The sequence below is a fragment of the Ranitomeya variabilis genome, chromosome 3 (assembly GCF_051348905.1).
Source record: "Ranitomeya variabilis isolate aRanVar5 chromosome 3, aRanVar5.hap1, whole genome shotgun sequence".
Lineage (NCBI taxonomy): Eukaryota > Metazoa > Chordata > Amphibia > Anura > Dendrobatidae > Ranitomeya > Ranitomeya variabilis.
This window is the reverse complement of record NC_135234.1, coordinates 299,731,892-299,747,382: the sequence shown is the minus strand read 5'-3', so window position 1 is coordinate 299,747,382 and position 15,491 is coordinate 299,731,892. Positions and strand designations below refer to the sequence as shown.

The window sequence follows — 15,491 nt, the reverse complement described above, 5'->3', positions numbered from 1 at the left end:
TAGGGCATCGTAGGAACACTCCCCGGCTGCTTCAAGTGTTGTGTGAGGTTCAGGTCACGGTCAACTTTAGTTTCCATCACCGGAGAGCTAGTCCGTTTTGTTATTTTTCATTTCCTTGCCATTGGGAAATCATGACAGTTTGGCCGGCCAGATGTGTTAAAACCATGCACTAAAGCAGGAAAGGATAAGAAAAGTTTTTTCCTCTATTGTGTTTGAAACTGCTTCTTAGTTTGCTCATTTGTACTTCTTGCTTAAACTGCAGTCTTCAGCCTTTTTTTTTTTCCTCTCCTCTTAATCTCTGAATGGCTTTGGTTACACCTGTTTGAATCATGGATCCACAGAGTCTGGTTGCAGGTTTGAATAACCTTGCTACAAAGGTTCAGAACTTACAAGATTTTGTTTTACGTGCTCCAATGTCTGAACCTAAGATCCCTATGCCTGAATATTTTACCGGAGACAGATCCCGTTTTTTGAATTTCAAAGAGAATTGTAAATTGTTTTTGTCTCTGAGATCTCACTCCGCTGGTGATCCTGCACAACAGGTTAAAATTGTTATTTCTCTGCTGCGGGGTGACCCACAAAATTGGGCATTTGCATTGTCGCCAGGGGATCCTGCGTTGCTAAGTGTGGATGCGTTTTTTCTGGCTTTGGGGTTGCTTTATGAAGAACCTAATTTAGAGATTTTGGCTGAGAAGGCTTTAATAGCCCTTTCCCAAGGGCAAGACGAAGCTGAGATATACTGCCAAAAATTTCGTAAATGGTCGGTGCTTACTAAATGGAATGAGTGCGCTCTAGCAGCGAATTTCCGAGAGGGTCTCTCTGATGCCGTGAAGGATGTCATGGTGGGGTTCCCTGTGCCTACAGGTCTGAATGATGCCATGAAATTGGCTATCCAGATTGATCGGCGTTTGCGGGAACGCAAACCTGTGCACCATTTGGCGGTATCTTCTGAGCAAAAACCTATGCACCATTTGGCGGTATTTTCTGAGCAAAAACCTGTGCACCATTTGGCGGTGACCTCTGAAAAGGCACCAGAGCATATGCAATGTGATAGTGTTCTGTCTAGAGGCGAACGACAGAATTACAGGCGTAAAAATGGGTTGTGCTTCTACTGTGGGGATCCAGCTCATGTTATATCAGCATGCTCTAAACGCATAAAAAAGGTTGATAAAAAGGTTGATAAATCTTTTTCTATGGGTACCTTGCAGTCTAAATTTATTTTGTCCGTGACATTGATTTGTACATTATCATCTGTTACCGTGGATGCTTATGTGGATTCTGGCGCCGCTCTGAGTCTCATGGATTGGTCCTTTGCCAAGCGTTGTGGTTTTGATTTAGAGTCTCTGGAAGTTCCTATACCCCTAAAGGGGATTGATTCTACACCTTTGGCTAGCAATAAACCACAATACTGGACACAAGTGACTATGCATCTTACCCCAGACCACCAAGAGATTATTCGTTTCCTTGTGTTATACAATTTACATGATGTTTTAGTGCTTGGATTACCATGGTTACAAATTCATAATCCAGTCTTGGACTGGAGATCAATGTCTGTGTTGAGCTGGGGATGTCGGGGGATTCATGGGAATGCTCCTTTGGTTCCCATTTCTTCATCTACTCCCACTGAGATCCCAGCATTTCTGTGAGATTTTCATGATGTCTTCCAGGAGCCTAAAATTGATTCTCTCCCTCCTCACAGAGAGTGTGACTGCGCAATTGAGTTGATTCCCGGTAGTAAATTTCCTAAAGGTCGTCTGTTTAATTTGTCTGTACCTGAACATGCTGCTATGCGGGAGTATATCAGAGAATCTTTGGAAAAGGGTCATATTCGCCCCTCTTTGTCTCCACTAGGGGCAGGTTTTTTCTTTGTGGGTAAAAAGGATGGTTCATTGAGACCTTGTATCGACTATCGACTTCTGAATAAGATTACAGTTAAATACCAGTACCCTTTGCCTTTACTGACTGATCTGTTTGCTCGCATAAAGGGGGCTAAGTGGTTCACTAAGATCGATCTTCGTGGTGCGTATAATTTGGTGCGGATTAAGCAGGGGGATGAGTGGAAGACCGCATTTAATACGCCTGAAGGCCATTTTGAGTATTTGGTAATGCCTTTCGGTCTCGCGAATGCCCCTTCCGTTTTTCAGTCCTTTATGCACGATATTTTCCGTGAATATCTGGATAAATTTATGATTGTGTATCTGGATGATATTCTGATTTTTTCGGAGGACTGGGAATCTCATGTTCAACAGGTCAGGAGAGTTTTTCAGGTTTTGCGGGCTAATTCTCTTTTTGTGAAGGGCTCAAAGTGTATTTTTGGGGTTCAGAGAATTTCCTTTTTGGGATATATTTTTTCCCCTTCATCTATGGAAATGGACCCTGCTAAGGTTCAGGCTATTTGTGACTGGATACAACCTACTTCTCTGAAGAGTCTTCAGAAATTCTTGGGATTTGCTAATTTCTATCGCCGATTCATAGCTGGTTTTTCTGCCATTGCTAAACCTTTGACTGATTTGACTAAAAAGGGTGCTGATGTTGCTAATTGGTCCTCTGCGGCTGTGGAGGCCTTTCGGGAGCTTAAGCGCCGCTTTTCTTCTGCTCCTGTGTTGCGCCAGCCTGATGTGTCGCTCCCTTTCCAGGTTGAAGTGGATGCTTCCGAGATCGGAGCAGGGGCAGTTTTGTCGCAGAAAGGTCCTGACTGTTCAGTAATGAGACCATGTGCGTTTTTTTCTCGAAAGTTTTCACCCGCTGAGCGAAATTATGATGTTGGAAATCGGGAGCTCTTGGCCATGAAGTGGGCATTTGAGGAGTGGCGTCATTGGCTTGAGGGTGCTAGACACCAGGTGGTGGTCTTGACTGATCACAAGAATCTGATTTATCTTGAGTCAGCCAGGCGTCTGAATCCTAGACAGGCGCGCTGGTCGTTATTTTTCTCCCAATTTAACTTTGTGGTTTCATATCTGCCTGGTTCTAAAAATGTGAGGGCGGATGCCCTCTCTAGGAGTTTTGAGCCTGACTCGCCTGGTGATTCCGAACCTACTGGCATCCTGAAGGATGGGGTTATATTGTCAGCTGTCTCCCCAGACCTGCGACGCTCATTGCAGGAGTTTCAGGTGGATAGGCCTGATCGCTGTCCGCCTGGTAGACTGTTTGTCCCTGATGACTGGACCAGTAGAGTTATCTCGGAGGTTCATTCTTCCGCGTTGGCAGGTCATCCTGGAATTTTTGGCACCAGGGATTTGGTTTCTAGGTCCTTTTGGTGGCCTTCCTTGTCTCGAGATGTGCGTATGTTTGTGCAGTCTTGTGATGTTTGTGCTCGGGCCAAGCCTTGCTGTTCTCGGGCTAGTGGGTTGTTGTTGCCCTTGCCTATTCCTAAGAGGCCTTGGACGCACATCTCTATGGACTTTATTTCTGACCTTCCTGTTTCTCGTAGGATGTCTGTCATCTGGGTGGTGTGTGACCGTTTTTCCAAGATGGTTCATTTGGTACCCTTGCCCAAGTTGCCCTCCTCCTCTGAGCTGGTTCCTCTATTTTTTCAGAATGTGGTGCGTTTGCATGGTATTCCTGAGAATATAGTGTCTGATAGGGGTACTCAGTTTGTGTCTAGATTTTGGCGGGCGTTCTGTGCCAGGATGGGCATCGATTTGTCTTTTTCGTCTGCATTCCATCCTCAGACTAATGGCCAGACTGAGCGTACTAATCAGACTTTGGAGACTTACTTGAGGTGTTTTGTGTCCGCTGATCAGGATGATTGGATTGATTTTTTGCCGTTGGCAGAGTTTGCCCTTAACAATCGGGCCAGTTCTGCCACTTTGGTTTCTCCTTTTTTTTGTAATTCGGGGTTTCACCCTCATTTTTCGTCCGGTCAATTGGAGTCTTCGGATTGTCCTGGAGTGGATGCCGTGGTGAATAGGATGCATCAGATTTGGGGACAGGTTGTGGACAATCTGAAGTTGTCCCAGGAGAAGACTCAACAGTTCACTAATCGTCATCGGCGTGCTGGTTCTCGTCTTTGTGTTGGGGACCTGGTGTGGCTGTCTTCTCGATTTATTCCTATGAAGGTCTCGTCTCCTAAGTTTAAGCCTCGGTTTATCGGCCCTTATAAGATTCTGGAAGTGCTTAATCCTGTGTCCTTTCGTTTGGACCTCCCAGCATCTTTTACTATTCATAATGTTTTTCATCGGTCATTGTTGCGGAGGTATGAGGTGCCGGTTGTTCCTTCTGCTGGTCCTCCTGCTCCTGTGCTGGTCGAGGGTGAATTGGAGTATGTGGTGGAAAAGATCTTGGACTCCCGTGTTTCCAGACGGAAGCTTCAGTATCTGGTTAAGTGGAAGGGCTATGGTCAGGAGGATAATTCCTGGGTGACAGCATCCGATGTTCATGCTCCTGATTTGGTTCGTGCATTTCATAGTGCTCATCCAGATCGCCCTGGTGGTTCTGGTGAGGGTTCGGTGCCCCCTCCTTAAGGGGGGGGTACTGTTGTGAATTCTGTTTGTGGGCTCCCCCGGTGGTGTTTGATGGTAGTGCCACTTGTGTGCTTTCTGCTATCTCTGCTCACCTGTTGCCACCCATTAGGGGAGTTTCCTATTTAAGGCTGCTTGGCTGTTAGTCCTATGCCGGCCAACAATGTATCAGTAGCATTCTGTTGCATTCTCCTGCCTCAAGTTCCTGTTCAGCTAAGTTGAATTTTGTTTTGAGTTTATGCTAACTTCTTGTCCAGATTGCAGTAATGTGTCTCGCTGCAGCTGGAAGCTCTTGTGGACAGAAATTGCCACTCCAAGTGGCATGAGTTGTCACTGGAGTTTAAAGTAATTTCTGGATGGTGTTTTTGAGTAGTGTTTTAAGTTGACCGTGAAGTAACACTTTCCTGTCCTTCTGCTATCTAGAAAGCGGACCTCTCTATGCTAAACCTGCTGTTCATCCTACGTATGTCATTTCCTCTGAACTCACCGTCAATATCTGTGGGGGGCTGCTATCTCCTTTTGGGGTACATCTCTGGAGGTAAGACAGGCCTGTATATTCCTCTGATAGGGGTAGTTAGATCTCCGGCTGGCGCGTGGTGTCTAGGGCATCGTAGGAACACTCCCCGGCTGCTTCAAGTGTTGTGTGAGGTTCAGGTCACGGTCAACTTTAGTTTCCATCACCTGAGAGCTAGTCCGTTTTGTTATTTTTCATTTCCTTGCCATTGGGAAATCATGACACCAGTCGGGCTTTTTGTCTTCAGCTAAGGTTCGGATCAGTTGTAAGAGGGTCCGGTTGAAACGTTCACACGCGCCATTCCCTTGTGGATGATACGGGGTGGTCCTGGACTTCTTGATTCCATACATCTGCTGAAGTTCTTCAATGACTCGCCCTTCGAAACACGCCCCCTGATCAGAGTGCAGCCGCTCCGGACACCCGTAGACCCGAACGAAGTGTTGACAGATGGCCTGTGCAGCTGATTCGGCAGTCTGATCTTTGGTAGCAACAGCGACGGCGAATTTCGTGAAGTGGTCCACCATCACCAGACAGTACTGGTAGCCACTATTCGCCGTTCCAATCAACACAGAGTCCACCATCAACAAATCGAGGGGCCTGGATGTGCTAATAGTCTGGACGGGTGCACGCTGCTCAGTAGACTTGTGGAGTTCACATGTACGACATCTTAGGCAGACGTTTTCAACCAGCTTACGGAGTCCTGGGCAAAAAATGAATTGCTGGGTCCACCGGAGGGTCTTGTCTATGCCGAAGTGGCCGTTCCTTCTGTGGGCTTCAGCCACCATCTCATGGGCTAGCTGCATCGGGACGACAATCTGCAAACATTCTTCCAGCATATGGGATAAAAGGGCCCTGCGATACAAGACTCCATCCTTCACGATCAGCCGATCCCATTGGGCAAGTAGGGCAGAAGCCCTGGTTGATAGTCGGGCTCTTACTTTGGAGGGTGGTTTCTCTTGTGTCTTCACGTACTGTTTCAGTAAGACGTGTTCAGGGTCTCGATCTTGAAGCTTGGCCCATTCTTGTTGGGACAGGGGGGACCCCACTACGGCTTCGATCCCGCCTACAGCATACTGGCGGCTATCTTCTATTTGTTTAGCTAGCCGGGCAAAGTCGGGCAGTTCATCTTCCTCCAACTCTTCATCCCGGTTCCCCACTGGCGGGGATGAGGTCACTCTGGAAAGGCTGTCAGCATTCTGATTCTCCGTCCCCGCTCTGTATTTAATTTTGTATTGGAATCTAGAGAGCCTTGCCATCCAGCGCTGTTCCATTGCCCCTAGTTTGGCATTTTCTAGGTGGGCAAGAGGATTGTTGTCTGTCACGACCAGCACCTCCGCCCCTGTCAGTAGCCAGCAAATTTCTCTGTCATAGCCCAGGTCAGGGCCAGGAGTTCCAGGCGGAAAGAGCTGTAGTTGACGGGGTTCTTTTCGGTGTCACGGAGGGATCTACTGGCATAGGCGTTCCTTGTTATCTTGGACTTGGGAGAGGACTGCCCCGAGACCTTGAAGGCTGGCGTCGGTGTATAACTGGAACGGCAAGGTGTAGTCTGCAAATGCCAGAATAGGGGGTGATGTCAGAGCAGCTTGAAGCGCCCGGAAGGATCTTTCTTGGTCGGGCCCCCAGCTGATGCGTCGTCCTCGGGGACTGTTCGCGGTCCCTCGGAGGGTCTCATGCAGTGGTTCCGCAAGCCGGGCAAAGTTCTTGACAAATCGGCGGTAATAGCCCGCTAGCCCCAGGAAAGCCTGGACTTCTTTGATGGTAGTTGGTTGTGGCCACTCTCGGACAGCTGCTATCTTCTCTGGAGAGGGTTGGACACCTTCGGCCGAGATCCGGTGTCCCAGGTAATCGATCTCCTGCTGGAATAGACGGCACTTGCTGGGCTTCAACTTCAAGCCGTGTTTCTTCAAGCGCTGGAACACTTTGCCAAGCTTGTGAAGATGATCCTCAAAGGTGGCGGAGTATACCACGATGTCATCAAGGTATATCAGCGTGAATTCGAAGTTGAAATCTCCCAGACAGCGTTCCATCAGTCTCTGAAAGGTCCCTGGTGCGTTACTCAAGCCGAATGGCATCCGGTCAAACTCGTACAGGCCCATAGGAAGGATGAAGGCGGTCTTTTCTCTGTCCTTCTCACTCATGGGGACCTGCCAATATCCACTGGCCAAGTCTAGAGACGAAAAATATTTGGCCTTTTTCAGGGCGGTCAGTGACTCTTCGATCCGGGGGAGTGGATAGGAGTCCCGGATCGTGCAAGCGTTCAGCCGACGGTAGTCTACGCAAAATCTCAGGGATCCATCTTTCTTTTTAACTATCACCACGGGTGCAGCCCATGGGCTCTGGCTGTCTCGCACCACTCCGGCGTGTAGCATAGATTCTAAGAGGCTTTTCACCTCCTGGTATTGTTGAGGTGGTATTTGTCGGTACCTCTCGCGAATAGGAGCAGCATCGCCCGTGGGAATCTCGTGTTGGATACTAGTGGTGTACCCGAAGTCGGTGTCATGCTTTGCAAAGGAGTCTTGGTGTTCTCGCAGTAGTTTCTCCACTTGAGACACTTCCTGTTTAGTGTACTGGGACGGGTCCAGTTGCACTTTTTCCAGTAGTTTTCGCCCAATGTCTTCATCATCTGCTTGAGCATTTATGGCTGAGACAGTTACCGTCCGGCCATCTTCTGTAGACGGGGTGAATTGTAAAGGTCCCATGGGGTTCACTTCTGTGGGTAGAGCATATACTCTGGCAAGTTGCGTGCCAGCCTCGAGAGCTACACCTACGTCTGCGGTGTTGTTTAGCCTGACAGGGACTCTTCCGTTCCTCACGACGGCTAGGGTGCGGGCGACTAGTGGGTTTAGCTTACCCCCACTTGGAGCCCTCGGCTCGATTAACACTTCAACTCCTTCAAGTTGTCGGTTGGTGTTAAGAGGCAGGGAAATGACTGTCTCTTTTTCAGCGGGCAAAGTAATCCGAGTACAGCGGGGCACTTTAATGGCTGCTAGGGGTAGTTGTTCCTTTGCCATCTGTTGAAGTCCAACGGTCCGGATTACGCGCTGGAACGCCAGACGAGTCTGTTTATGTTTGGTAACTTTCTGCCAGTACTTGGGCCCTTTTCTTGTCAACAGCATAAGATCCAGGTCTTTCAAGATATTCATTCCGATTATTACTGGGGTCTCGGAGCCGAAGCCTTCCTTGACAATGACGATTCCTCGTTTCCCTAGGTCTTGTCCACAGGCCTTCGTATCCATCCAGGCGACTCCGGTTACTGGAATGGGTAGGTTATTAGCCGCAATTATCTTATAGGTGGTATCTGGATCACAAGCAGTTCTTGGTTTGAGGTACTTTTCAGAAAACTGTTCAGAGATCGTGGTCACTTGCGACCCAGTGTCCATCAATCCTTGCACCGCAACTCCCTCCAGAATAACTTCAAGTATAGGACTACTCGAGGCAAGAGTACTCCGTTGCTGGTTCTGTTTTTCTACACCCCGTTCTCTGTCCCCCCCTGCTGCTCGAACCTCAGCTGCAGGGGTGTCTAGTTTAACGGCGGCCATTGTGGTGAGACCTGGCGTGGTGACTCTGCTTGTGGATGTAGCCGATATTCTGTTCGTCATGGTAACTGATGGTTTGTTCGTTGAGGACAACGATTCGCCCTGTGGCGAGGGTCACCACATGACCAACACGGTCCCGCGGGACGGCTAGGTCGTATCCGCTGGTCTCTCTGTCATTCTAGTGTTAACTGTGACACCTGTTGCTGTAAATCTGCTACCATCTGTTTCAGCTCCTCGGTGTCACTGTTGGGCTGTTTACTGTTTAATATGGATCTGCACGCAGCGCTCTGAGTTCCCACATCCATGACGGGTCCCCTAGAACGTTCTATGGCTTCCTGCTTGACTTCAGCGAAGGTGAGAGTCGGCGTCATCCGAATCAAGTCCTGTAGCGTACGGTTAAGATACTGGTCTCTCAGCCCTATAACAAATTAGTCTCTCAGTACCAGGTCACGAGGAGCTATAGTAGCCAGTTGTTCCCCTTTTGCACAGACTTGTTCAAGGAGTACCTGAAGGGCATTTGCATATTGGGGAATGTCTTCCCATTCAAGCTGTGTCCGTCTAAAGAACAGGTATCGCAGTGTTCCCTGGTACGTAGTAGGTCCATAGGTCTTTTCCAGCACCCGCACCAAATCCTCCAACACACGCTGCCCCCTGACCGTCTCCAGTCTGACTGTCGTCCATGCCTCCCCCTCTAGCATCAGTACCGCCATTTCTGCCAAGGTCTTAAGGTCGATATTATAAATTTCTCCCAGTATCCGCACTTGTTCCGCCCACTCTGGTACGGGGTAGTTTCGCCCCCGCAAAATTTCCTGACCTGGTTTACAATGGACACCGGCGGCGGTTTCTGACTGTATACTGGGCCTGAGTGGGAATCCTGCTGGGCACAGATCCTGCCGACTACGCCAGATGAAGTGACCGAGGGCAAGGCCGCCCATGCATATCCATGATCTGGCCCAGCAAAACTTCCACACTCAGATTCCATCTTAACAAACGTATCTTTACTGTTATACATTTTCATTAACACAGCGGAATACAATAATAGACAGTACGAAATATGCCTATTCACAGAAATAACGTGTAATAACAAACTTTCCCTCACTGTCCCTATCCACGCGTTACCAGTTCCTTTGCTCCAAGAGGTTATCTTCCCACGTCGCAGGCCTGTCTGTCACTGCAGGGAGACGTTCCAGCCGAGGAGAAAACAACAGGGAGTGAACAAAACTCTGTCTCTCAGGTCCAGACTGTAATCCTTGGGGTTCAGCAGATAAGGGTGGAATGTTCGGCCTCTCAACAGAGGACCCGCTTACAGTTCATGGGCTCCAGGATCTGTGAAGATGTCACCGCTGAGTGCTCTGCAGTGTGGGAGCTGGGGACAATCTGGATGTCAGTTTCCAAGAGAGAGAGACCTTCCAGGCAATCCTCTATATCGCATCAACAGGAGGAGGCGAGCACACACAAACTTCTCTCTGCACCGACTGGTTTCCCGGGCTCTTCTTCTTCTCCCTTCCCTTCCTGGTCACATGACATAACAGGGGGGAGTTTAGCCAATACAGTTTGTTTCTCTGTAATCACATTCGGCATAGGTATAACTTCTGGCCACACGGGGGCAGTGTCTGTCACAGATTCTATGTCAATGATAACAGAACAGTCACAGCCGGCCAGCTCACTACATAGTAACCAATTTTTACTTTATCTTTCCAGGTAACAGGGTTATCGTGCGGTGGCGGTCACTCAGGGATCGCTTTAAGAGGGAGTTTAACAAGGAGATGCAGGCCCCGAGTGGATCTAGAGGACGCAGGAGCAGGTATAAATATGCCAGAGCCCTGTCATTCCTCCGGTCGACGCTGCTGAGCAGAAGGTAAATATTCAACACCACATGTTTTCAGTCAAACTGTTAAAATGTGTAACCTTCATATTTTTTGGGCAGCAAGGGCAATTGTAATATCAAGATACTAATTATTATTTTTTTTTCTTCTTTAAAGGGAACCTGTCACCTGAATTTGGCGGGACCAGGTTTGGGTCATATGGGCGGGGTTTTCGGGTGTTTGATTCACCCTTTCCTTACCCGCTGGCTGCATGCTGGCTGCAATATTGGATTGAAGTTCATTCTCTGTCCTCCGTAGTACATGCCTGCACAAGGCAATCTTGCGCAGGCGTGTACTATGGAGGACAGAGAATGAACTTCAATCCAATATTGCAGCCAGCGGGTAAGGAAAGGGTGAATCAAACACCCGAAAACTCCGCCCATATGACCCAAAACTGGTCCCGCCAAATTCAGGTGACAGGTTCCCTTTAACAGCACTGTCTGCAGCACTCAGGAGCCTGCATCAGAGTTGCACCCCTCTGGAGCGATCTCTCAGGAGTCCGCCACCGGGGACCACGTCGACCCCTCTGTATCTGTACCTTCCCTTTTGTGTGATCCCTCGACCCCATCCACCAGCGCTGGAGCAGCAGGGCGGACTTCGTCATGTGAAGCTGCAGGTGATGAGTTAGAGTTCCCTTTACCCCACCCCTCTGACACTGCCGCAACATCTAAACCACCTTTGGGGTCAGGACGACAGCGCCAGAGAGGTCAGGAAAGGAGCTATGCGCCTGAGTTTTTGCATCTGAATGCAGCCTTCCAGAATGCCACCAAGCTTTTGGGTGAGCAAACATCTGCTGGGTACAGTATGCTTAACAAAAGCATACTTGAACTCAGCAGTTGTCTGGATAGGATGCATTCAGATGCAAACCAGTCACCAAGACACTGTTTTTTTCAGTCGGTCCTCAGGCACATGGAAAATCTAACTCCTGACCTGCAGATGCATGTGATGCAAGGCTGCCACACCGCTCTAGCACAGGCGATGTCCCAAGCCCCTCCACCTACCCTTCATGTTTCAACACCTTTCCCCTCTCAAGCCGCCGTCTATCCTCCCGTCCATCCTCCTCCCGTCCATCCTACTTCTACTCCTTCGCCATTCCTTCCTTCCCCCCTCAGTATTTCCCAGTACCTACCTTCCCCTTTCCATTCTTCCCCTTTAACTTCACCGTTCCCAATCCCACCAACACCTTCACCATACCTTCCACAGACCACATCTGTACCTCAACTCCCTGCCCAACCGCATGTTTTCACCACCCATTCCACTTCTGTTCCTCCCCGTGATGTCCTGTCCCCCACTATCGACGTGGTCCGCCCTGTCAGCCCCTCCGCTACTATCTCCATCCCAAATTATGAGAACTTGTAAATAAATAAAACTTTTTTTTGGTTTAAAAACAATTTTATTGACTTTCCTTTTTTTTTTTTTTAAACTGTATTAAAACCACCAAGGTTATGTTAAAAGTAACAGAAGAAAATGTGTAAAGGGGTACCGTTTCAAAACATACAATACTGTGATGTTAAAGTCCAAAGGTTTTGTAACAAAACAAAAAACATGGTATATTTACAAGTGTGAAAAAATTTTTTTTACACCATTTCGTACTGCCAGTCAACTGATCCTTGAGGAGACATGAAGTAGTCTGTAAAATTGTCCTGCATTCTGGAGACTGCTACTGGACTGCGAAAACTTGTGTTGTGGTAATCCCGCAAGGTGGTTTCTGACACATTATCCTCAAGGGAAACATGTTCTTTGGATAAAAGAAAATTGTGAAGTACCACGCAAGCCTTCACCACATCATCAACAGTTTCAGTCTGCAGTTTAATTGCAGTTAGTAGGATTCTCCATTTAGCAGTTATGATGCCAAAGGCACATTCCACAACTCTTCGTGCTCTGGTTAAGAGATAATTAAAAATTTTCTTCCTCTGGGTCAGTCCACTACTTCCATAGGGTTTAAGCAAGTGTGGTGAAAGCTGGAAGGCATCATCTCCAACGCACACAAATGGTAATGGTGGACCAGTGATTCCAGGGAGAGGTCTAGGCGGTGGAAAATCAAATGTCTCTCCATACAAACGACGCCCCATTGGTGAAGTTTTAAAAATCTGGGAGTTATTTGCGCGTCCATACGCACCGATATCCACAGCGATAAACTTGCAGTGTGCGTCGGCTATGGCCATCAATACAATTGAGAAGTACTTTTTTCTAGTTGTAAAATTCTGATCCAGAGCAAGAAGGTTTGACGATCCTTATATGCTTCCCATCGACTGCTCCGACACAATTTGGGAACTGGCATATTTGTTCAAAATTGTGGGCAATCTCCAGCCACCTCTCCTGTGATGGCTCTGGAATGTATTCCGCTTGTAAGCACTCCCACAATGCCCGGCAGGTCTCTCTGATGATCCCTGAGATTGTGGATATCCCAAGCCTGAACTGGAAATGTAGGGATGAAAACGACTCTCCAGTTGCAAGGAATCTGATAACAAAAGGAAAAGACAATAATTAATAAAAACTTCAAAAAACAACATTACAGTTATAAGTCTGATGAATGAGAATCATGAAAAAAAAAAAAATTACTTACCTAATAGTCACCATGAGATGCTCCGCTGGTGATATGGAGAAGCACATCTGGGTGTCTCGTCTCCGTATAGATTCCTCCACATGGGCCAACAAAATTTCGAAATTTTCGGCTTTCATTCTCACATAGCTGAATTGAGGGAAAATCCTCAAAAATTCTTTAATGTAAAGTGTGGAATAAATACCACGGGTCATGCGTTGGGCTGTGATAGGATGGATCCACAGCCTTCTCTTCCGCCGCTGCCGCAGGATGCACAGTCTTTCTTCCTCCTTGTCTCGAACAATGACTGCCAACCCATTAGCCTCAAAAGTGAAATCCGCACATATCTTCACAATATTCGCCAGCACCCCTTCCAACTTTGCCACTTTCTCTACAACCTTTCAAAGATGTGGTGTAAATACACAGTATATATAGTTTTCCAGTAGTTTCCAGTAGCCAATCACATTGAGATCCTCCCTTGTCAAAAAATGGTTACAACGGATGGAAAAACGGTCGCAACGGTTCTAACGGATCCGTTTAGAACCGGTTTCTCAACAATTGTGATGGATCCGTCATGATGCAAAATTTGCATTTATTCTACAAAAAATGATCTTTTCCCCCCAAATTTTTATTTTCACAAAGGTAACAGAAATTAGACCAAGAAAGTTGTTGCGCAATTTGTTCTGAATATGTCGATACCCCATATGTGGGGGTAAACCAGTGTTTGGGTGCACGGCGGATGCATTTGGAGAGCCCCTCATGTGCCTAAACAGTAGAAACCCCCAGCAAGTGACACCATTTTGGAAAGTAGACCCTTTAAGGAACTTATCTAGATGTGTGGTGAGCACTTTGAACCCCCAAGTGCTTCAGAGAAGTTTATAACGTAGAGCCGTGAAAATAAAAAATCTTATTTTTTCAACAAAAATTATCTTTTTGCCCCCAAATTTTTATTTTCACAAGGATAACAGAAGAAATTAGACCAAGAAAGTATTTGTGCAATTTGTCCTCAGTACGCAGATACCCCAAATGTGGGGGTAAACCACTGGTTGGGCGCACGACAGAGCTCGACAGGGAAGCAGCGCTGTTTGACTTTTTCAATGCAGAATTGGCTGGAATTGAGATCGGATGCCATGTTACGTTCGCAGAGCCCCTGATATGCCTAAACAGTAGAAACGCCCCACTAGTGACCCCTAAGGAACTTATCTAGATGTGTGGTGAGCACTTTGAACCCCCAAGTGCTTCACAGAAGTTTATAATGCAGAGCCGTGAAAATAAAAAAATCATTTTTTTTCCACAAAAATGATATTTTAGCCCGCAATTTTTTATTTTCCCAAGGGTAGCAGGAGAAACTGGACAACAAACGTTGTGGTCCAATTTGTCCTGAGTACGCTGATGCCCCATATGTGGGGGTAAGCCACTGTTTGGGCGCACGGAAGAGCTCGGAAGGGAGGGAGCACAATTTGACTTTTTTACGCAAAATTGGCTGGAATCAATGGTGGAACCATGTCACGTTTGGAGACCCCTGATGTAACAGTGGAAACCCCCCAATTCTAACTCCAACCACAACACATCCTTAACCCTAATCCCAACCAGATCCATAATCTTAATCACAACCCTAACCCCAACACACCCCTAACCCTAATCTCAACCCTAACCACAAAACTAACCCTAATCCCAACCCTAATCCCAATACACCCCTAACCCTAATCCCAACCCTAACCATATCCCTAATCCCAAACCTAACCCTAATCCCAACCCTAAGCCTAATCCCAACTCTAACCCTAACTTTAGCCCCAACCCTAACTTTAGTCCTAACCATAACCCTAAATTTAGCCCTAACCCTAACTTTAGCCCAACTCCCTTTAATTGGAAAATAGAAATACTTTTTTTACTTTATTATTTTTTCCTAACTAAGGGGGTGATAAAGGGGGGGTTTATTTACAATTTTTTTTTATTTTGATCACTGTGATAGAGTCTATCACGGTGACCAAAATTAACCAATAGGAAAAATCTTCCTCTTGTTGCCGGGTGCCGGCCGGCAGATCTCGGCGGGCACACTGCGCATGCGCCCGCCAATTTCTTACCGGAGGAAGACTCCAGCGGCCGTGAGGGGAAGCAGGAGGATCCAGGGACACACTGGTAAGTATCGGGGGGGGGATCGGGGACCTTATTTCTCTGTCCTCTGATGTGCGATCACATCAGAGGACAGAGAAATTGAATGGCACATCACAGTTATTTTTTTGTGTTCGCCGGTAAACGGTTAATAACGGTGATTGCAAAACAGGGGTAAGTGAAAACCAACCCAGATCATGTTCTTTGGGGTCTCAGCTACCCCCGGCAGCCGAGACCCCAAGATGTGCCGAGTGCCGGCCGGCTATTTTCTTCCCAGGAGAAGATGGTGGCGCCCATGGGGGGGAATCAAGAGGGCCGAGGAGTGCCGGGAGGTACCGGAGGGGATCAGGGACCCTATTTCTCTGTCCTCTGATGTGCAATCCCATCAGAGGACAGAGAAATTAAATGGCAAATTGCGTTTTTTTTTGCGGTCGCCGGTAAACTGTTAAAACCAGTGATTGC

General features: G+C 47.6%; 2 protein-coding genes and 1 long non-coding RNA gene across 6 annotated transcripts in view; 1 reads left to right on the top strand and 2 right to left on the bottom strand.

The window, feature by feature from the left end:
• Window positions 1-15,491, bottom strand: part of NKAIN1 (sodium/potassium transporting ATPase interacting 1) — a 242,880-nt gene that overhangs the window by 120,248 nt on the left and 107,141 nt on the right. The window lies entirely within an intron of this gene.
• Window positions 290-1,201, bottom strand: LOC143815874 (uncharacterized). The gene is made up of 2 exons (XR_013223831.1): window positions 997-1,201; window positions 290-960 (listed from the first exon to the last, which is right to left on the bottom strand). It is a non-coding gene; the product is annotated as an uncharacterized LOC143815874 (long non-coding RNA).
• Window positions 10,171-12,833, top strand: LOC143815876 (uncharacterized). The gene is made up of 2 exons (XM_077295593.1): window positions 10,171-10,368; window positions 10,810-12,833. The coding sequence occupies exons 1-2, from the start codon at window positions 10,277-10,279 to the stop codon at window positions 11,732-11,734; spliced, it is 1,017 nt and encodes a 338-aa protein (XP_077151708.1). The 5' UTR covers window positions 10,171-10,276; the 3' UTR covers window positions 11,735-12,833.

Excerpts from the sequence above, each read along its gene's own strand:
- LOC143815876 (XM_077295593.1), top strand. The coding sequence starts at position 10,277 with ATGCAGGCCCCGAGTGGATCTAGAGGACGCAGGAGCAGGTATAAATAT. Across the intron at positions 10,369-10,809 it reads TCGACGCTGCTGAGCAGAAG|CACTGTCTGCAGCACTCAGG; the intron begins GTAAATATTCAA and ends TCCCTTTAACAG.